The sequence below is a fragment of the Notamacropus eugenii genome, chromosome 5, assembly GCF_028372415.1.
Source record: "Notamacropus eugenii isolate mMacEug1 chromosome 5, mMacEug1.pri_v2, whole genome shotgun sequence".
Classification (NCBI taxonomy): domain Eukaryota; kingdom Metazoa; phylum Chordata; class Mammalia; order Diprotodontia; family Macropodidae; genus Notamacropus; species Notamacropus eugenii.
This window is the reverse complement of record NC_092876.1, coordinates 221,992,320-222,015,743: the sequence shown is the minus strand read 5'-3', so window position 1 is coordinate 222,015,743 and position 23,424 is coordinate 221,992,320. Positions and strand designations below refer to the sequence as shown.

Here is a 23,424-nt window from a genome sequence, read left to right as displayed (position 1 = left end):
GGAAGTAGAATACATGTGGGTATTGAAATAATTCATTTGTGAATTTTAAAAGATTCTATTTGGGCAATACCTCTCACCTACAGTATTTACAATAGCCTTCTAACTGGTCTGCATGTTTCAAGTCTCCTTCCACTTCAATCTATCTTCCACAAAACTTTCCAAATTGTTTCCCTTCTGCACACTCTATAATCAGCCACATTGGCCTACTCACTATCCCTTACTATCTCTACTTACTATCTACGTTGCTATTTCCCAAACCTAAAATGGTCTTCCTTCAAACCACTGACTCTTAAAAATCTCTAACTTCTTTGAAGGTTCAGCTCAAGATCCACCTTCTACAGCAGCCCTATAGCTGCTAATGCCTCCCCCACACCAGGATCACCTTCCAACTACTCTCTCTATATGCTATATGTTCTAGTTATTTATTCCTTGTGTCTCCCATTAGGATGTGAACCATCGAAGGCAGGAACCAGCTTCTTCTTTCTTTTCATCAACAATGCTTAACACTTAATAAATGCTTATTGACTGATTGATTGACTAATGAAAAGCATCTTGAAAGCCCAGAGCTAGAATCCCTGAATCACATTTATCTACAAGAAATTGTGAAGGAGATGAAGTTTGATTTGGATGTTTCTTCCAGTTCCTCATTTTCATGTTCTTATGGTTTATTTTTGCTTTTTTTTCCGGCCATTACTCCCCTTCCCCCACCTTCTTTCCCTTCCCCTAATCTGTCTCTCCCCTCTCTACTTCTTCTCCCCACTTGATACCCTCATGTTCCTTCTAATCTTGACAATTCATTAATACACAGGTATTAGCCACAATATATTAATCCTTGAGTGAGCATTTAGATCTTAAGGGTAATTTTTGAAGCTACTTAATTGAAAGGATGAAATCTTAATGTGGCACCTGGGAAGATACAAATCACAAAACATGAATAACTGACCTATTCCATATACCCATAAAGTCAGCTCTATTGCTTTTGCAGTTACTTCAGAGTCCCAGTCATATGGAAAACAAGCAGAAGAGAGGCTGAGACCACAGACCCTGAATCTTCACGTTGTATTTCTTAGGTACATAGAATAATAACAGAAACTGATGCGATGTGACAAACCTCTTTGTTCAATTTTCTCATGAAGTCTTTTTATTTTAAATATTCCTGCCTGGAAAACATTCTGTTACTAGAATAAAATCTAAAAGTAAAATGTTTAGAGATCACATGAAATTCACCAACCAAGCATTATGGCTACCTACTGGATTTGCTAAATATAAATGACACGTGATTCCTGGTAATTACTCTGAGAAGACTTAAAGAAAATTGGGATAAGAAGTCACCACGACAGCATTTGCCCCTGTTTCCTTGAGGTGGAGGGATTTATTTTATCATTTTTTGGACTGGAGGGTCAAATGCAATTGGTAGTTAAATGAAGATATGCATGTGCTCTTTCAGTCTTTTGGATCCTAGGCAAGCAGCTGGGAAACAAATCAAATACTTTTAAATTGGGCCCTTTGAGATAACAGGAGGTGATCAAAGAATCAACTTGCTGAGAGAGATAGAGAGAGAGAGAGAGATTTCTAGTTATCTGAATCCTAAAGAGATTCTATATCAGTATAACAAGGATAAAAAGATATCTTTGTAGGAATGTTATCATCTGAAATTATTATTCAAATTCAATTTCAAACAAAAGGAAAGAAGAACAGAATGGGGGGAGACAAGGCAACTCCATAGCTTTGCAGTCAGAGAATTCATAGTACCATTTTCACCTAGAAAGCAGTGAGCCAGAGGAGGGGAAAAAACTAGTTTCTCACCCAAAACTATTCCACTTCAATTCAATCACAGAGTTTAATTAGAAAAAGGCGGGGGTTGTTGTATCTCAACTGAAGAGCTACCTAAAGGTCCAATGCCATACCTTCCATTAGTACTACAATATGAATCAAATAGAAATCTTTTATCTTTTTAAACTTACAAATGGATCATCATTTTAATTTCCTTTTTTTAGTAGAAAGAGAATCTTCAAATGATGCTTTACCAAATACAGTTATATGGAGGGGGAGTTGTTCTATCATTAGAGTAATAGGGAAATTAACATAGGATGCAAAAAAACCCTTATTATTATATCAGGGATATGGAATATAGAATCACATGCATTTTAGTCACTTTCTGTACTTCCTACTTCTGTAACTGTTTAGAAACATTTAACTGAAGATTCTAGGCTCTCTGTGTTTGCATTGAATATACTTCGCAGTCAGATTATCTATCTGGCTCTGTTTGACTGAAAGACAATATGGTAGAGTGGTGAGAGATCTTCCTCAAAGACGATCCAGGGAAGGTCACTGACCTCCAGGGCTCCAGGTAACTCTTTATAAGTTGCAGAAAAGGTGGCAATCTGCATTGATAGAGGGAATTTCCTCTTCTGGGAGGTCCCTATCCCAAAGAACTCATAGATCTAGTCCCAATCCTATTTGACTATTAGGTTAAGTGATGGGAATTACTCTTGTAATATATTTGTAGATACTTGGCTTAAATCAGCTAACACTGGGTGCATTCAGGTAAGCAATATGTCTTGAAAGTATAGTCCCTCTCTTCCCTCTCCCAGTCCATTTGTTAAATAGTCATTGGGTGTTATGCAGCACTCTGTTGCATGCTACAAGTTAAAATTACATGGAAAATCTCTTTAATACTTTCATTTCTCTAAGAATAACTAAGATTGTAAGCTACCTATGCTTTCTCACGAAGTATAATTCTTGTCTGTGTTCTCACATAAATCCTTCATTTGGAAGCCATTCAATGTGTTGCAGACCTTTCTCTAGATCTTTAACAATCTATGGGTACTCATGTAGCACTCAAGATGCCCATCTGTTATCCTTTGCTCTAGCAACTCTCTATGCAAAGATCTAAAACTCTAAATAGATGAGATGTTGTAACATCTTGCAAATGAAAACATACACAACTATTAAGCGTGTGTCCACACTGATTGGGAGTGATGGCATATTCAGAATAGTTTCTACATTTTTGGGGGGGAAATGCTTCAAGAATATGTTTAAGAGGTATTTCGATATGGTTTATTGGATGGGAAAAAAGGGTTGCTCTACTTGTATGGGTGCCCAACATTAGAAATGGGGAATATGAAGAAGGCTCACCTTATCCTATGTGGTAAGTAACTTATGTAACCCACCTAGAGTCTAAGCAGGCTCTAGGAATGCTTCACTTAACTCATGGATCATCTTTCCACCTGCCACCTTATCACCAAATGCACGCTCACCACCTCTCCCATCCATTCCCCTTTCTAGCTATGGAACTATAATCAAAATAATGCTGCCATAGGTATTGGAAAAAGCGTGTCAATCTATTGCCCTGGGGATCCCCTCATGATTCCTGTAATGTTCAAAACCAAAATTTCCCTCCTTGGCCACCACTTCTCTCTAAGTTTTGCTTATATTCCTAAGTGTCTTGGGAGCAAAGATTGTCTTTGCTTTTATATTTTTCTTCTTAGAATTTAACATAGTGATTGGCACTTAATAAGTGCTAAATAAATGCATTTTCACTAAATTAACTTAGAGCAAAGAATTCATGAGTCAAAGTCAGTCTGTCAATAAGCATGTATTAAAGAATTACTTTGTGCCAGACACTGTAACCAGAGATGAGAAAAATAGAAAGATTGCAGTGAAGCTCATGATGGAGAATGTTCAACATATATCAGAATGAAACTGGGAGCCATTGTAAGGTTTTGAGGTGGGACATGCTGAGTGCAAAGTAAACAGTCATTAAGGCAAGCTCATTGGTAATACCTGAGATAGGTTAGACCTAGAGTTAAGCAAGCTTTTGAGAAGAAAGTTCCATCGAGTCTATAAAAGATGGGACATGTGATGTAGGCCCAGAAAGTAAGGGATAGAATTGAAAAAGATAACCTGAAGAAAAGATAACCAGAAAATAGTGATTAACTAGATTAGTGGTAAGTAAATATCCATAAGCAGAGAAATTTTCAAAGCTTGACTGAAGAAAATGTCTGGGACTGCCAGTAACAATAAGGTAGGGAGGCCCCAAGTAGGGAAATAAGATCAGTTTTCATTGTGTATAACTTGAGGTGGCACAACATGAACTAATTCCTTAATAACAATAATTTTCCCGTGGAGAATTTTAACTCAAATCCGTTTTTGCTCTGGGCTGTTTTCTTGGTGAAATTATGATATTTAAAATAACAGAGAAAAATAGCTCTGTTAACAGTTTCTTTTGCCATATGGGAACTAAAGATTCTGTTGACAGTTTCTGTAGTATGGTCCTAAATCAATTAGTTTGGTCTTCTATGAATAAGCAATTAAGCAGAATGTTAGGGAACAACAAGGCATAGAGTATATGGGGACACTTTTAACCATTTCTGTAGAAAATGCTATGCATTCTGGAATTATGTTGATTAGTAATTAGAAGAAACCAGATGGGAAATCATGCTGTCTCCCCAGGACACTAATGGAAACAAGTCACAGAATTTGTCTCTTGAAGCTTTTCCTGCTGAAATACGTTTTAACTCAACCTTCAGGGTTGGTATCATCTTCACATTTCATTTTAAAACAGGCAATATGTACTAGTGGCTATAATGTGATTAGCTTTAAAAAGTACCTTAATTATAGTATTTAAGCTTTATATCCTTTACATCATGAAACACAGCCAAACTGTCCACCAGACCAGGACTTCAAGAAGATTTTGTACATGTAATTGAGGTTGAAATCCAACCTGCCTACACTTGAGAGAGACCATTTCTCCATAAAGTGAGTTTTAAAGTCCCGCAAGTGATAGACTATAGATAGACATAAAGAAAGCTTATGCAATTAAGATTTTGAGAACTAGGGCAATTTTTCCTCTTCTCTTTTTCTGAAACAGTTAGTTCCCAAAAAAATTTTTAGGACTTAAATATTTCTTTTCTTCTTCTTTTAAGAAATAATTCTTCAAAAAACAAGTTTTTTAATTTCCTACAATTTTGCTATCAAAAATAAAGAGTATCTCAAAAACCTCTAGCAAAGGTACATTTTGATTTTGAAATGAATAATATGGTTGATCAAGGATCTCATGGCCCCTGAAATTTGTTTGTTTGTTTTTTCTGAGAAGACCATAGCCTAGAAATGAATAACAGAATCTCTATTTTCTATATAAAAATAGATAGCTTATAGTGATGACTTCTTAAAAGAATCACTGCTAAAGTTCTTTTGAAAATGCATACAAGGATTAGCTGAGCCATAGCACAGTACATGGTGGAAGCAAAGACTGCTAACAAAATGGTACCCATTTCATTATCTTCTATAAAATGATTTCTTGTTAATAGATTACCGCAAAGGGACTAGTACCCATGATCCTGGAGACTCTGTAGATACCACAAGACGTTATCAGTGTTCCAAGAAGCATTTTGAAGAGAAGAAAAGTGGATCATCGTCATTTATCTCATCCATTGATGATGAACAAAAACCTCTCTTCTCCAGAATAATGGATTATGCTCCAAGAACAGAGAAAAGAACTAGCTTGAATTTTGAAGAGCAAACTATGACCACTTCAGAAAGACTCCATCTTGATAAAAGAAGTCATTCTTATAAAGGTAATTGACTTTTTCACTGTCTGTCTTTCTTCAGCACTAGTTTTCAGGTAGGGAGAAGGATGCTTTTGACAATTAGCATAACTAAACACGCTACTTCAATTTTTTGACATTTCAGGACTTTGGTAATGACTTACAAAGGCATCTATCTAATCATCTTGCATTGAAGGAAATGTGCCAGGCATTGTGCTAGGCCTTTACAATTATTGGCTCACTTGGTCTTCACAATAATCCTGCAAGATTGGTGCTTCTATTATCCCCATTTTACAGTTGCAGAACCTGAAGCAAATAGAGGTCAAGTGATTTGCCCAGAGTCACACAGCTAGTAAGTATCTGAGGTCACATTTGAACTTAGGTCTTCCTGACTCCAGATCTGGTGGCCTAGCTATTGCATCACCTAGCTACTTCTTCATTGAGACATTGACCAACAATCATTTCCAGCTAGGTGGCACAGTGTATAGAGTGCTGGCCTAGAGTTCCAATTAAGCCTCAGACAGTTTACTACTAGCTATGTGTCCCTGGGAAAGTCTGTATGGCTCGGTTTCCTTATCTGTAAAATGAGGATAATAATAGCACCTACTTCCCAGGATTGCTGTGAAGATCAGATGAGGTATTAATTGTAAAGTGCTTAGTACAGTACCTGGCACATAATATTATTATACCACATGAACACTGAAGCCTGTGAAGATACTTTATTCCTTCTGTGCTGTTAATACTAATATAAATCCTAATACTAATACAAAAAAATTAATCCGAATGAAAATACTGAATGCGTTCCATAGCAAGTTCAAGACACTGTGGTGGGCAGGGGAAAAGATAGTAATTAGAACTACAGCACTAGATAAATATTAGCATTAATGCTTACTTAATCACAAAGGTCAAATTTAGGGGCAGTGATACCTTCAAAACCTCAAGAACAGTTATTTAATGGAAATTATGGGGGAAAGAGAAAGATGATATGAATAGTAACAGCAAGACAACTAAACATTAATATACTATTGTGCCCAACAGAGTGATCAGGAAAAAATAGATATATAAAATATGTATGAAAGGAGCCATTATATGAATTGAAACTAAGGAACACTTGAACTTAAGGGATCAATATCGGAGCAGAAGAGGAACTCATTGGTGTATTATGAACTTCCCCCACCAATTCACTGACCTTGGCCTGCTAGAATACTACACATCCTTCAAATCCTCATCTCCAATAAATGAATGAGTGAAAAAGTACTTACTAAGCAATTTCAATATATTCCAGTCACTATGCAAAACAATGGGGACATACACACACAAAGGAGACAGTTCCTACCCTCACAGACATGACATTCTAACAGGAAATACAGTCAATTAACTAGTCAACTAGCTTTTATTAAATACCTACATTATACCAGGCACTGTGCTAAGCACTAATATGTGTGTGTGTGTGTATGTATATGTATATGCACGTAGGGACAACTAGGTAGATAGGGCACTGGGCTTGAAATAAGAAAGACTCATCTTCATGAGTTCAAATATGGCTTCACTAGCTCTGTGACCCTGGACAAGCCACTTAACCCTGTTTGCCTCAGTTTCTTCACCCGTAAAATGAGCTGGAGAAGGAAATGGCAAGCAACCCCAAATGAGGTCACTGAGACTCAACACAACTCCACAACAACACCATAAGGGAGTGTTGGTCAGTGAGGGGTATATGTTGTCTTGAAAAGTCAGAGGAGAGTTGATCATTATGGCCTTTCCAGAAGCAATGGTAGCTTTTATTTGATTGTGGTTACAAAGCTAGAAAGCAGGATGGAAGTAGAGACCATGTACCAGGTGGCAAAAACTAGGGCAGAATGTGAAAAATATCTATGACTAGCTAGTAGAGGAGGCTCTGTGGCAGTGACCAATTCAGTCAGTCAATAAACATTGATTAAGCACTGTGCTAGGCATCATATTTTGTAGTGGGGATGAAAAGAAAGGTAAAAGTCAGTCCCTTATTGCCCTCAAGGAGATCACAATCCAAAAGAGGAAGACAATACATAAAAATAAGCTGGAAAAGGAAGGGAAGGAAGGTAAAGGGGAGAGGGGAATCAGGAGTGAAGCTGGAGGAAAACAATAAGATAGCCCTGAATATCCTCCTTAATTGGAGGATCTGGGAGGAGCTCTCCAATGTCCGACTTTCATTTTTTGTTGTACAGTCATTTCAGTCATGTCTAGCTCTTTGTGACCCTATTTGGGGTTTTCTTGGCAGAGATACTGCAGTGGTTTGCCATTTCCTTCTCCAGTTCATTTTACAGATGAAGAAACTGAGACAAAGGGGTTAAGTGACTTGGCCAGTGTCACACAGCCAGTAAGGATTTGAGGCTAGATTTGAACTCATGAAAATGTCTTTCCCTCATTCCAAGGCAAGTGGTCTATTCACTGTGCCACCTAGCTACCCAATATCTATCCCTACCCTCTCAAATCCAAGGAAGAGAGAGTCCCCCAGAGGCAAGCAGTACTAAAGAGATGAGTTTCAAGGTTGATGTGATTTTTTTTAGGATGATGAGATCTAAATGAAGTCTGAGAATACAACTGGATGGAAAAACTTAGGACCCAAAGAAGGAGTCCTATAACTAAGATGATTAAGTCATATAGAATATGATCTGGCCCAGGAGGTTCTACAGTAGGACAGATGGCAGGGTCCACCTGTCCAGAAGGTGCAGTGGCAGGAAAAAATGACAAGATAGCCAGAGTGCCACTACTTCATGAATGAAGCTTTCCAAACAGGACATCTGTACTCTCATGCACTTTGTCTTTATTTCTTTTATGACCAGAGTACTGATCATATTGTGCCTTGTACTATTTTTGTACATAGTTTATCCCTTTACACACACACTCACACACACTAGACTGTAAGTGGCTTAAGAGAAGAGATGATATCTTCATCTTTATATCTTTCTCAGGACCTTGCACATAATGGGATCAGAGCTTTGGAACTGCAAACCATCTTTAAGTCCATGTACACCAAATACTTTATTTTACAGATATGAAAACTGAACAGTGGCATAAAGTGACTTGTCTGAGTTCATGCAGAGAGCTGGTAACAGAGACTCAATGAAACTCTGGTGAATGACAAATGAAAGAAAACTAGCCTTTTCTCTGATACCTCTTTGAAATGTGCTAAGAATGTAGGCAAATATTCTTCAGTCAATTTAAAATCTTGAGGAAATGAATGAAATAGTTCCTCATTTGTCACAATGGAAATGTGGAATATTAGCTGTGGCTACTAAATGTTTTATTTCAGTTATTCATGAAAAGTGGATATTTTGGGAACTCCAAGAATAGAAATAGAAGCAGGTTGTATAACCTAAGTCAGCAATTCTGCAAACCTCTCCATCACCTCTGCCTTCTTATAAAGGTCAGTTCGGCTTGGTCCTGAGAGAATATGTTCTATGGCTTTTTTCCACTTCAATTTTCAATGTCTTGAGTGTCAAACTTCTTTAGGAAGCAATTTTAATATCTAAGAGTGTTCACCAATGAAGAACATTTTCTTGTCCTTGAGCCTAGATTTTCTTTTGTTCTTTTCTCCTAATTACTGTATTTAGCTTCCCCATCCCACCCACACAATTCTAAACAATTATTCTGCTAAAAAATTTAATATCTACAATTCTTTGGTTTTCAAATGTTTCACAAATCAATCACTATTCCCAAATAACTACCTTGAGAGATGCATATCAAAGAATATGTCATGCCAATTGACTAAAATAATTGATGCCACATGGCATCAATCAGTATAAACAGTTAAACCTAATTAAGGAACAACTATTAACCAAATGTGCAGCAACAAACTTGCTTAATTTCCCAGTAATTTCTAAGGGAGAATATAATGGAATGCCTGAGAAATTGGATATTATGAAAGTTTTAGTTTCAGGAAGATTCACTTAAAAGCAGTAACCGTTAGAACTGTTCATAGAATGATTAGTTATTGTTCCACTTCTCACGCAATGCTGTTCCAGCAACAAATAAAGCATTTCATTGGATCAAATTTCTGACATTGGATTAAAGGTTTCCCATGCCAAATATAAAAGAACAGTATATTTGATCTCCTTTTCCCTACCAAAAGAAAATAAAGTAGAATCAGCTTCCCTTTAGAGAAAGGTCAAAAGTTAAGTCTACCAAAATTGTGTCCCCATAGCCATTTGAAAGTTTACTTTCTGTTCACTCATTTCCAGAAATGTGTCCTTGCCACTATAGCAACATTTTCCAAGGCAACCAAGTTCTGATTCTATTTTAAGCTATATTTAAAAAGTGTCTCCACGGATGTTCATTTTGATTAAGACCACAAACCATCACTTCCCCTTTGAACTCCTGGTGGCTTTTTTTTTTTAATTGCAGTTACTGAAAGTCAATTTTCTTTCTTCCTATTTTAATAAAATTATAAAATTAAATCAAGATAGCTCCTCAGAAGTATCCTACTTTTCTAATATCATTAAGAGATCAAAATTTTCTCTTGAGGTATTGAAAACTATAATCACCCATAATTTATTGTTCTGTGATTCAAATAGTTTTCTTCCCTAAAAAAAAAAAAGGATTAAATGCAGGAAATAATAGTATCTAGAGCAGTTTAAATATAGGCTGATGTTATGCAGTCTATCTCGGTTCAATATTCTCTAGTACAACCTCTAATCACCATTCTCTTTTTATCATCCCAGTATTCTCTTCAAAAAAAAAAAATCCAACCCAACAGGCACTTATTAAACAGTCTCTGCCCTCTAAGTACTTATATTCTACTGTGGAATGCAACCAGGTATGGGCTGGTAATGTTTAACCAAAAGCCTGCAAAGGACAGACCACACTTTTGAGTTCAATTCATATTATTAACATTCTCTCTATCATTTTAAAGTGTAGATAATCAATTAAACAATGAATCAGGTTCTAATTTGTGGGTACCCATCAACTGATAAATAGCCAATTCCTGAGGTATAACTTCTCACAGTGAAAATTTAACAATCAGCTCAAACTGGTAAGATCTGGTTCCAACACACCTCTGGAAACAAAATATATCCAGTAAAATTCAACAAATGTATATGCAATATACATACAATAAAATTCAATAAACAAGTATAACGTGGTAATTTGAGGATGTCATATCTTCATTACCTAGAAATATCCTGTGGTACATGAGCTGAGCTTAGAAGGAAGCTGGGAATTCTAAGGAGGCAGAAGTGAGAAGAGAATGTATTCCAGGTATGGGATATAGCCAGTACAAAGATATGGAGGAAGGAAATAAATGCCAAATTCAGAGAACGGCAAGAAGACCAGATTGACTGAAATACAGTGTGTAAAGGGGAGTAATAAGAAATAATCATGGAATGATCTGTTCAAGCCCAATTATGCAGATCTTTAAATACAACCCCACCATAACCATAAGGCATGCTAAAATAAGGGTAATTACTGATATGGTTCACATAGCTATATCAACCAAATAATTTCTGTGTTCTGAATTTAAATTTGACTTCTCCAGGAAGCTGAAAAGCTAGTTGACAAACTCAGTAAAATAGTTGTCTTAAATTTTAAATAGGTTCATTTAAAGAGGACATGTGAATAAAGAATTATAATTACTAGTGGAAATCTGTTGCTAAATTACTTAACACTCAAACACAAACCATTTTCTTATTTTTTAACATTCATTTTCATTTTGTTTCTTCTGGTAAAATATCTTCATAAAAGTATTAGTGTTCTGCTAGAAGAAATACCAGAGTTTCAATCCATAAAAGAAAGAAGATTGAACCAAAGAAATTAACACCTATTTGAAATCTAGGGACTTTTACACTGGGTCTATTCTCACTTTCATAACACAAAGCTTTATTTTTCTCTAGATCTTTTTCTTTAGGTTGGCTATGAATATGCTCATTATTTCTTATGAGGCAATGTCAAAATTGCAGCTCCCTCATTAAAGAAATTTGTGTAAATCCAATGATAAAAGGATAGCAAGAGAAAAAGTGCCCCCCAAAAGGTTATAAAATTTTAATATGGTACTGGAAAAAATAGAAGTTTTTTAGTTGCCTGCCTGTATTTTTGGAGAAATAAGTATTCACAGAATTATAGAGATGAAAAAGACTTCAAACAGTCATCTAACCTAGCCCTCAGTCTCCAGGATCACTTGGTAGGCAGCATAAACCACATAACAGAGTGTCAGTATTGTGAAATCTGCGTTTAAATCCTACCTTCAATACTGACTAGCTTCGGGACTGTGGACAGGTTAACATTTCAGAACCTCGTTTTCCTGAGCTGTAAAATGAAGATGATAATATTTACACCACTTATCTTGTATGACTGTTGTGAGTAAAGCCCTTCTATGACCTCACTTCACCCTTTTTTCACTGTTTTCCTGGTAGCACTAAAGTCTTAGTAATAGATTAAAATATCTCACTCTCCAACATGGGTTTTCTCTCAGTCTTCTTGGTAAAGTCACTTATGGCAAACATAGAATTAGTCTATGGGAGTAGAAAAGAGAATAGAAATCATTTATTCAACTAATTCTACTTCATAATATCTAACTACTGCTCCCTTCTGGTCTAGGAAAGTATAGAGTTTAGTTTGATGAATGTTGTTTCTGAGTACCCTATCAATTTCACAATCTAAGGTAAGTGAAACACGAGTCTGCTATGATTAATACTATGCCTTAAAATAATACCAAGTGTCCCCAGAAATCTAAGAACTGTACTATCTTACCATAAAATTGAGAGAGTACACCTTGTCTCAGAAGTACCCCTCCTTACATGGCCAGTGCAGGATTTCCTTTTGCTTGACTACGCATATTTGTTACAAGGATTTTGTTCATATTTTCTCTTTTTATTTCCAATGGGGATGGGATGAGAAGAAGAGAAATACACTTTGGTTCACTGAAAAAAAAAAATTAAACTTTGAAAAAATGGATAAAAAATTGGATCTAGTTGGATAAAAAGTCTTGAACCAATATTCTGTACATGCAACTTGAGAGGAAAGGGAACTCTATGCCATTTAGGTTTTTTTTTTTTAACTAGTCATAGTTTCTTTCAATGGCCTAGAATTCTAAAAGAAGTTTTTAAACAAAAGCTATAAGTAACCAACCCTACCAAACTGTAAATTCCTCTAAGAGCAGAGGTTAAGCCTTATTCATCTTTATGTCTCCTTCAATTCTCTGCAAGTAGAAGTCTAAATTAATTTTTATAGAATTGAATTGAATATCAGAAATTATTCCTTTTGGCTATTTGAAATCTTTTTGCAATGCAAATGGTTACATACAAACATGAGGAACAACTGGGAATATTCCCCCTTATAATAATGATAATTTTTCCAAAGAGATGGAAAAAAATGCTCATTAAGTGTTTTCCTTCTCTGGATTCAAATTTCAATCTCCTATGTTTTGTGGGTGGCTCTAATCATTTACCAGTTGGTCATTTTTGAAATTCTTCTATGAACTGGGGTGAGGGGGAGCAGAGATTTTTATATGGATTACAACAACATATCAGTTCATACCTTGGATAAAAGAAAATTAGAATTTGTCTTAAAAGGACGAATGGAAAATAAATCTTCTATAGGAAACTTGAAAAAGCAGAGTTACTTCCACACCATGGTAATGAAATGGAATAGGACTTTTGTGAAAACTAAAGAAAAATAATGAAAAATATTCAAGTGGCTCTGTGAGCTCATTGGTGGGGCTAACCCCAACAGCAATCTCAGCCTATCTATATCTGACCAATCTGTATGAATCTCATATATATTCTCTTATAAGTTCACCACTGGCCTTCCTCATTTTCTCTGACATTACATAGATGTCAAATGCATCATGCAGGCTATGTCTCCATCTTTCTCTCTTACCATGTAACCAACCTTTTTCCCTAACTCATTTGTTTGACGATATATCTTTTACAATGCTTCTCTTTTATAAGTAAACATGCATAAAACAATTTGAGCTCTAAAAATGATGGAGTAGATGAGATGGATAAGTAATATGATTTAAATAATACATAGAACACAATACGTTATTATAAAAGTATAAAAAAAGATGCACAGGAAATGTTTGTTTTGCTTTTTGTTTGTTTGGGTTTTAGTTTTTAAAGATCAAAGTATGAAATAATATCTATAAGGACTGGCTAAATTAGTCAGATGGCTTGACCCAAAGGGATCTTTGAAGAAAATTATTGAATTACCATATTTCCATAATGAATTAAAAATATTTATTGATCTTTTTTTATAAAATAGTCATTTCCCAATATGCTCTTCCCATCGAATTCCCCACTATTAACAAAGAAAAACAGTTAAACAAAATTAAGTCAACGAGACTATGTTTGACAGTTTATGCAACATTCTCCACCCATAGTTCCCTACCTCTTTACCAAAAGGAGGTAATTATATGTTTTCATGTGTTCTTTGGTACCATAGTTGATTATTCCAATTTATTTTGTTTTTTGCTCATGATATTGCATTTGTGTATATTGCTCTCCTATTTCTACATACTTCATTATCAGTTCATATAAAAATTCCCAGATTTCTATGAATTCCTCATATTAATCATTTCTTATAGTGCAATAATGTTCCATTAAATTAATATGCCACAATTTGGTTTTTTGTGGCATATCATTTCCCAATTGATGATTGCTTCCTTTGTTTCTAGGTCTTTGGTACTAAAAAGATGGCACATACAGGTCCTGTCTGTCTTGTATATCTTTATTATATTTTCCCAGTGTATGAACATTTAATATCTTTTCTCCTATAATTCTAAATTGTGTTCCATAGTGATAGGACCAACTAATAACTCCATAAACGGTGAAATGTGTCATTTGGTAGACCATCTATCATTAACTATTTCTTTCTCTTCTGATTTTTGCCATTTTGTCTTTCTATAGTTTTTAAAGAAGCAACTTTTTCTATGTCTTCTTAGCATCATGTGTAAGTCCTTTGAAGAAAGTCACTAAAATTTCTTACTCTTCTAGGCAGGACAATTCGATTCACATATATAAAAACTACTGTGAATTCAGCAGTGGATTTGAGATCAGAAGACAAGAGTTCAAATTCCATCCCTAAGTGTTCGATCTTCAGAAAGTCACTTAATCCCTATAGGACTCAGTTTCCTCATCTATGAGATTAGACTAGATAGACTCTAAGGTCCCGTCTAGCTCTAAATCTATGATTCCATGAATCTAATCCTTAATCAATGATATTTTCACCATGCATATTTGCTTTGTTTAATACCAGCAGAAAGCCTACATTTTTAGAAGGGCACAATTTTTTTAATCTTTAATTTTTCAATTAGCAGACATTTATTTTCTATCCCTTCCACCTTCTCCCTCATTGGCAAAAAAAAGAGAAAAACAAATAGGTATGGTCAAGCAAAATAATCCCTATTTTGACCACGTCTGAACATGCTTCATTTGACATGGACCAAAGGGTCCCTCATCCTTCTATCATGAGGTGGGTTGCATGCATCATTATCATCGGTCTCTTGGAATCAGGACTGATGCATTCATCGGAGTTCTTAAGTCTTTCAGAGCTGTCTGTTTTTATAACGATGTTGTTATTGTATAAATTGTTCTCTGGGTTCTGTTTCTTCACTCTGTGTCAGTTCATAGAAACCATCCCAGGTTTCTCTGAAAATATCCCTTTCATTATTTCTCACATAGTAAAATAGTATTCCATTACATCCATACCCCATAATTGGTTGTTATTCCCCTATTGATGAGTATCCCTCTTGTTTCCAGTATTTTGCCACTACAAAAAGAGCTACTATAAATACTTTGTATATATAGGTCCTTTTCTTCTTTGAGGGAATGACCTTAATTTTCATATTGCTGGGGTAATTGCCGGCATAATTCCAAACTGCTTTCCAAAATGGCTAGAGCAAATCACAGTTCCACCAAGTTAGGTTTCATATTCCTGTTTTCCACAGCCTCTTCAACATTTGTCATTCAACTGAATTGCTTTAATTTGCATATCTTTGTCAATGATTTGGAGTCTTTCTCATAAGGTTGTGACAAAACAGAATTCTTCTTTTAAAAATGACAATTTATCAACTGGGGAATGGCTTTTATACTTATAAATTGAATCCATTCCTTATTTTAAGAAAAAATAAGGAATGCCTCTCTAATTTGCATGTGTTCCTTGCACAGGGGTCATACTAATCTTCTCTGTATTGTTCAGTTTCAGTAAATGTTCTGCTGAAGTGAGAACAAAGGATACCATTTCTTTACTCATTTTACCTAAGCCAGAATACATAGCACATTTTTACTTAGATACAGATAAACACATGGAATTTAGAAATAGCTGTAGAGCCTAGTGTAACAGGCACTAGACTAGAACTCTGGATGCAGTGGGTTGTTCTGCTCATGGCATAAATTCACTGTGTAGCCTTGGACAAATCACTTAACCTTAACCTCTCTTTGTTTCAGTTTCCTTGTTTGTAAAATAAGGAGGCTAGACTGAATGTTTGGTCTCTAAAGTTCCTTTATGACATTTAAGGATTCTACAAAATAAAACCAATCTCAATTCCCTAGATTTAGGAAGGATACTCATGCAAAGAAATGCTACATCAAGTGTAAATACAGGTGTAATGCAAACCTTGTTGTTTTCCATAGATATCACTGATGCAAGAAATTGGGAACAAGAAAATCCCCAGGGACACCAAGAGGTGCCTAGTCCCTCAGCATACCACCGAGTTACCTGGGGGATCTGTGAAACTGAAAGTGATCTCACATATGGAGAAGTGGAACATCGGTTAGATTTGCTGCAAGAACAACTTAACAGGTATCAAAAAGCAAGTGCGTGACACGAGGCAATGATAAAATGAATCTTTTTCTGTTTCAAGGCTTCCTATCAGAAACCAAATCCATCTTGCCCCTCTCCCATCCTGTGCACATGCATTGTCTTGTCTCAGAGAACAGAACATTGAAGTAGCTTAGAATGAATAACTTAGTGATATTTAAAAAAATAAACTCCTGACTTGTCTTTTTTGTAGCCTTTGGGTGATGCAGCTGTATACTTTATTGCCACCATAAAATTGTTCATAAAGTGAACATCATCTTCCGTCATATAGTCTATCTCATTGTGTCATTTCATTATTGACTGAGATCCTGAACCTTGGCTTTTTTATTTACTCATTGTGTGGCCCTGGGTAATTCACAACTTTACTAAGCCTCAGTTTTCTTAGTTGCAAAATGAGAGAAATAATATTCTATTACCCGTTTTAAAGGGCAGCTAGGCAGCACAGTAGATAGAGAACCAGGCCTGGAGTCAGGAAGGCAACTTTCTGAGTTCAGATCTGGCCTCAGACACTTATTAGTTGTCTAACCCTAGGCAAGTCACTTATCCCTCTCTGCCTCAGTTTCTTCATCTGTAAAATGAACTGGAGAAGGAAATGGCAAACCATTCCAGCATCTCTGCCAATAAAACCCCAAATGGGGTCACAGAGAAGAGTCAGGAATGACTGAAATGAATGAACAAACGTGAGGAACATACTATATAATATTATATTATTATTAAATAGATAATTAAGCTCACATAATGTTTACAAAGCAATATCTAATTATTAAGTCACAGATCAAACATCTGAAGCTAGAAGAGATTTAGTCCAATGTACTTATTTTCTAGATGAGGAAACAGGCCCAGGGAAGTAAAGTGACTTGCCCTACTAATAGAGGCAAGAAGTACAAGAGGTAGGATTTGAACACAGGTCTTCTGCTTCTGGAGCTAACAGGGCTTCCTGATATACTTACATATAACATAGGGAACTCCTAGCATGGCAACTCCCTCCACCAATAAATTTCCCATACCATCAATAACTTAGTACAATAATTCCCAACATTTTTTGTTTTCCAAACTCCAACAACAAGTATCATTTATATTGTGTTTACTAGTGCCAGGCACTGTGTTAAGCACTTTACAAATATCTCATTTGGTCTTCAAATCCTTAAGTGCCCTTATTGTCTCCATTTTACAGATGAGAAAACTAAAGCAGACAGGAATTAAATGATTTGCCCAGTCACAACAGCTGGTACAGGTCTGAGGTGAGATTTCTGTAAGGACAGCTAGGTGGCACAGTGGATAGAGCACCGTGCCTGGGGTCAGGAAGGCAAATTTTTGAGTTCAAATCTGGCCTCAGATACTTACTAGCTGTGTGACCCTGGGCAAGTCACTTAACTCTGTTAGCCTCAGTTTCCTCATCTGTAAAATGAGCAAAATGGCAAGCCACTTCATTTTCTTTGCCAGGTAAATCTCAAGTGGGCCACCTACTCAGACACAATTGAACAACAAAAACAAACTGTACGAAGGGACCCATGACTCCAGATGAGAAAAATGAGGCAGAGTTAAGTGACTTGCCCAGGATCACACAACCAGGAAATTTCTGAGGCTGGACTGGAATTCAGGTATTCCTGGCTCCAGGAATAGAGCTGTATCCACAGTATCACCTAACTAGCTGCGGAGAGCATTCTGTATTCATCCCAGACAGAAGATAAAAGCTTGCATTACATTTGGCTCTAGGTGTCCATTCAGGACCTCTACTCCCAGTTCTACTACTAATTACCTGTGTAACCTTAGGCAAATAATTTAACTTTACTGGGCTTCAGGTTCCTCATCTATAAAACGACAGGCAGGATTTGGTGATCACTAGGTGTCTACCAGCTCTGAATCCTTTGATACTAGGGTTTATGGTTATCTGTCAGGTGAACATTTTTTACCTAAAAAGAGTCCTAGTTAAACTTTCTGTAAAAAGGCTTTTACATTTCTCCTTAATCTTAGTGCTCTCCCTCTGACGACATCGTTGCTGTTCACTTGTTTCAGTTGCGTTCAACCCTTTGTGACCCCGTTTGGGGTTTTCTTGGCAGAGATACTGGAGTGATGTCATTTCCTTCTCTAGCTTTCTGACATTACCTGCAATTTATCCTGTATATATCCATTTTTGTCCAGAGATTCAGCTGAGCTCCTTGAGAGCGAAGACTAGCTTTGTGGAGGCTGTGAGGAGTTGTTTCTTTTAGGGCTAGGTTGGTTGTTTTTTTGTTGGGGGAAGGTGTTGCCTTTCCCAAGGCCTGACACAGAGTAGGTGCTTGATAAATACTAGTCAACTTGACCTGACAAGTGCTACACTCAGTCACAAAAGAAAGCAATCAGTCCAGAATGTTGAGACTCCATGGCAGACATCTTAGTGCATTAATTTCAAGAAGGTAGGTAGACTTTACACTAAAATAACTCTTGTCAGACAAGATTCAAATGGTTTTAAGAGTCTAATACTAGTAAAGATAAGAGTACTAGATCAGGTGAGAGAGCAGGCAGTCTGTAGTCAGTAGAGTCTACTTGTGCTTCATCTTTCTTCTTTTACATGTCAGGCTGCGTTTTTTTATCTGGCATCTACTCAACTCTCAACTAAAACAGAAAAGTAGAAACACTTATTTTCTGTTATCAAACATTTCAATTACTCATTAAAATCAACAAGTAATCATTAACTATCCCTACTCACAAGTTTACATTCTAATGGGGCAGACAAGTACATATAAAAATACATATAGCATAAGTATAAATTTCATAAATAAATATATTTTAATAAGTACATATAAAAAGTAGTAAGCAGTAAAATACAAGGTAGCTTGGGAGGGAGGGTCCTACCACTTGGGAGGATTAAATTAAATATCTGAGTTGCATCACCAAGAAAGAGAGAGACTCCAAGTGGCAGAAGTAAGGAGGAAGAATATTCCAGGCATGGGGGATGGCCAATGCAATAGCAAATAGGGGAGATGGAATGTTACAAGGGGAGAACAGAGAGAAAGACAGTTTGGCTAGATCACAAGAATGCAAGACAGGAAGGAAACAGTTTCCAGTGAAACTGGAAAGGTAGATTGGGGCCAGGCTATGTAGGGGCTTTAAAAGCTAAACAGAGGAGCTTATATATATTATATTCTAGAAGCAAAAGAAAGTCACTGGAGTTCGCTGTGTCACATGGTCAGATCTTTAAGGTAAATTACATTTCTTCAACTCATTTTGTTTAACACTTATCTACATTAACAAAGTTCTTTTCTGTTAAGTTCAGGCCATCACCTAACAAAGCACCAAAGTCCAGAATAAGTTCAAGAATTGCAAGGGACTTTAGAGCCCCTCTAGATCAACCTTTTCATTTAAGGATGAGAAAATTGAGCCCTTAGCCTAAGGTCACATAGGTATCAATTATCAGAGGTAAGAATTAACCCAGATCCTCTAACTATTCAGTCAGTGCTCTTTAAATGGCAATGTGCAGTTTTAATCCAATGTTCAATGTTAATTCTAAAATTCTCAGTCATCTACATATATGCAGACAGCAAGAAAAGGGACTGCTTATATCAGACTGGAGCTTTGCAAGGACAATCAAAGCTGGCTAGCTTTCTAGCTATTTTTTTGTTCACTGGATACCTCCCTAAATCTGGTACACCTATGTATAGGTACAAAATATACATTTCAAAGTCAAACATACATGATTTTAATGTTTTGAGCTTGTCTCTACTTCCGTTTGGTTCTATAGAGAAATGGGAAGAGTAAATTGTATGTGCCTACTATGGAAGCATAATGATGGTACTGTGACAGTGCAAAGAGGTCCAACCATGGAGTCAGGAAGACCTACAATCAAGAATTCTCCCTTTGATACATACTGTGTGACCATGGACAAGTCACTTAAATTCTCAGTTCCTTCAGCCAATGCTCTCAGATTATAAATTAAAATGCTACTAATCTGCATCAGCAGAGGGAGTTTCCATACTGGGGAGTTCCCTACAGTGATTAAACTTCAGATCCTCACTACCTCCTTCATACCCCTGATAAAATAAATATATAAAGGCAACTGTATTAAAAAACTAAACAAAACACAGAGTCCCAAAGTTGGAAAAGATCTCAGAGGTCATCTAATTCTATTCACAGCTAAATAAGAATCCTTTCTACAACATACTTGAGAAGTAATTATCCAGAATTACTTCAAGCATGAAAGGAAGGAGAAACTCCTTCTATCTTCTAAGGCAGATCATATGGCCCATATCTCCCTTTCCAATCCACATGGAAAGTATGGGAGATTTTGTCTTATCCAAAAAAAAAAGTTTTCAATCTACCATGAACACTTTTCTTAATGAAACCACATAGCTGTTAATGGTATCTAATAGTGGTGTTAACTATGTCCTTTTCCCTTTCCTTCAGAAACCACTTTAATAATATTCTGTAATTTATTGAGGAGCAATTGAAGTCATGTCTGTAGGCTAAAAACTCCAACATCTGCCTTTTTTCCTTAAAATTAGTACAACCTTTGTTGTTCTCTAATCCTGCTGCACCAGTACCAATCTTCAAAATTTTCCAAAGATTGCTAAAATGCTCAGCAAGCACATCTACTAAATCTCACAGTACCATGGAATATAGTTCATACAAGCCTAATCAAACCTCAGAGGATAGCTAGGTGCTCTCTTTTGAGTTTCAATTTCTCCATTAACTATCTCAGATTTAGTTTCTTCCTGATTCAAAGATTGTTCTCCTTGTTAAAGAAAACAAAAATAAGTTTTGTCTTTACTTCATCAAATGAGGTATTTGTTTAAAAAATAACAAAGCACTTAGCACTTACTGCCTGGCACATAATAGGGTATATATAAATGTTCATTCTCACCTCCTTCCTATTCTCCATCTTCATATCTATGGTCCTCTGCCTTCTTTGATCTCTTACACCTAAGGTAGCCAACTCTAAGTCATTTTGTTGTCAGCATTCTAGCCTCATCTTGTGCTGAGCTTCAGAGTTCTTGACACTTTTTAACAGGAGTATGCCATTCTTAACAATTTTCCCTTGTTTTTATCTTTGTATATATTTTTTGAAAATTTAAGTTAATGAGATCTCTTATGTAGCCACATCAAACTTTTTTAATAGTTCCCCTTTTTCTAACCTATGAGAGTTGGTTTTGTACATCATCAGAATTTCATAAAATCCTTCCCCACCCTCGACTTCTGTCGAATTTTTGACCATTACTTGTCTTTCTTCTAAACAACTTAATACTGTTTGATTGATGGATTTGAATTCTGTTCTAAGGTCTATGTTACCTTTTGCCCAGCTTTCACTTCTTCATATATCATGAACAATACAATCTAGTGATCACTTCCTCCCAATGATCCCATCATTTTTATTTCAGTAAGTCCTTCCTACTATGTGATAGCCATATGGGAGTTGTTTAATAAGTGCTTATTGATTGATTGAATTTTTCCTAAAATCTAATCAAGTCAGCAGTTTTTCTCCTATTACTTCCTCCACTTTTTGAAGAATGAAATTATAACTTAGGTAAGTCAAAGATACATCAGCTATTCAGCCTTTAGCATCCATCGTACTTTAATCACCTCTTAGTACTATGTCAAGCCTCTATGCCTGATTTGTGGCCAGTTACGGTGTCTATGACTGTTCATGTCCTTTGACCACTTGTCAATGGGAAATGGCTCTTATTTTTATAAATTCAGCTTAGTTCCCTACATACTTGAGAAATGAGGCCTTTTTCAGAGAAACACTGGAAAAAAATGTTCTCCAGTTTCCTTCTAATTTTGGCTGTATTAGTTTGTTTGTGAAAATATTTTTTAAATTTCATGTAATCAAAATTATCCATTTTACTTCCCATGATCTTCTCTATCTCTTGTTTGGTGATAAATTCTTTCCTTACCCAAAGATCTGACAGGTAAACTTTTCCATGCTACCTTAATTTACTTATTATATTACCCTTTATATCCAAATAATTTGCCCATTTTGACCTTCCATTTATTTATCATGAAATGCTTCCTTCCATACTTTCTCTCTCTGGTTCATGGATTTCCCTATTTGTATTTCCTAGATATACAGTACTACTTGACTTTACCTTTCAATCAATCTATTCTCTTCTTCCTCCCCCTCCCTCACCCCCTTTAACTAATGAATACAGTATGCCTTACTATGCCAAGTCTCTGTGATATCACTGTGAGGTTAATCTACCTTCTTGTGTAACAGTCTTTATTTTTTTCTTCTTTATTACACATATACTTCTGTGCATAAACATCAGAGACTATGGGTTTCATTATTCTTCATGAATAATTACTTCCTATTAATTTTTGCTCCTCAATAATACTATTTTTCGTATGTCAGACTCTGTAGTTTCTGAGTTGGCGGATATATCAGTAATGTTTTACCTTCCCCTCTTTTTCAATCTAAAGTCTTCTTAGTCAGTTTTATAAGAGTTCAAAAAATATATTTTGCTAATTATAGATAACTCTCATTAGATTCATTCCATCTCTGACCAAGAGCTATATTGTGTATCTTAAATCAAGGTCCCAGAATCCAAATGCCATTGTCAGCCATCATATTTTTTTAATTTTAATTATCTAAAGAACACCCCAAAAAAGGCCATTTCCATATTGTAAGTAGAACAGAAAAAAGTGTTTCATAATCCATGAAAACACAAATCTCTATCATATACAGCTTGATTTTTCAAAGCATATAATAAATTCAATGTGTTATTTTCAAGGTTGTCTTGTATTTTTTTGTGTTTCCTTCTGAATTTTCATCTCTTCTATGCATTAAAAAAAATGATTCAATGTCTCTCTCTCTCTCTGTCTTTGTGTGTCTCTCTCTCTCTCCTTCTCCCCACACCTCCCTCTCCCTCTCTCTTTTTTGGCAACCATATCACTACCTTCTTTTACCCTACCTCCCTCTCTTCTTTATCAACTAAAAACACAACCCTGGCAATAAAGTATAGTCAAGCAAATCAAATCCACATATTTACCACATCCAAAAATGTTTATCTAATTTTGTACCTTGAATCAACACCCCTCTGTCAGGAGGTGACTGGTCCTCTGGAGCCACTGTTAGTTATAACACTGAATCTTTCTTTTTCATTTGTTTTTCTTT

The 23,424-nt window shown here is 36.0% G+C and overlaps 1 protein-coding gene and 1 non-coding gene across 2 annotated transcripts in view; one reads left to right on the top strand and one right to left on the bottom strand.

Moving 5' to 3' along the window:
* Positions 1-23,424, top strand: part of KCNH7 (potassium voltage-gated channel subfamily H member 7) — a 632,488-nt gene that overhangs the window by 595,645 nt on the left and 13,419 nt on the right. The window contains exons 12-13 of the mRNA XM_072612165.1: positions 5,313-5,579; positions 16,151-16,319. Of these exons, the coding sequence (XP_072468266.1) occupies positions 5,313-5,579; positions 16,151-16,319 (436 nt within the window). The remainder of the gene's footprint in view (positions 1-5,312; positions 5,580-16,150; positions 16,320-23,424) is intronic.
* Positions 15,641-15,746, bottom strand: LOC140509321 (U6 spliceosomal RNA). Its single transcript, XR_011968652.1, has one exon. It is a non-coding gene; the product is annotated as a U6 spliceosomal RNA (small nuclear RNA).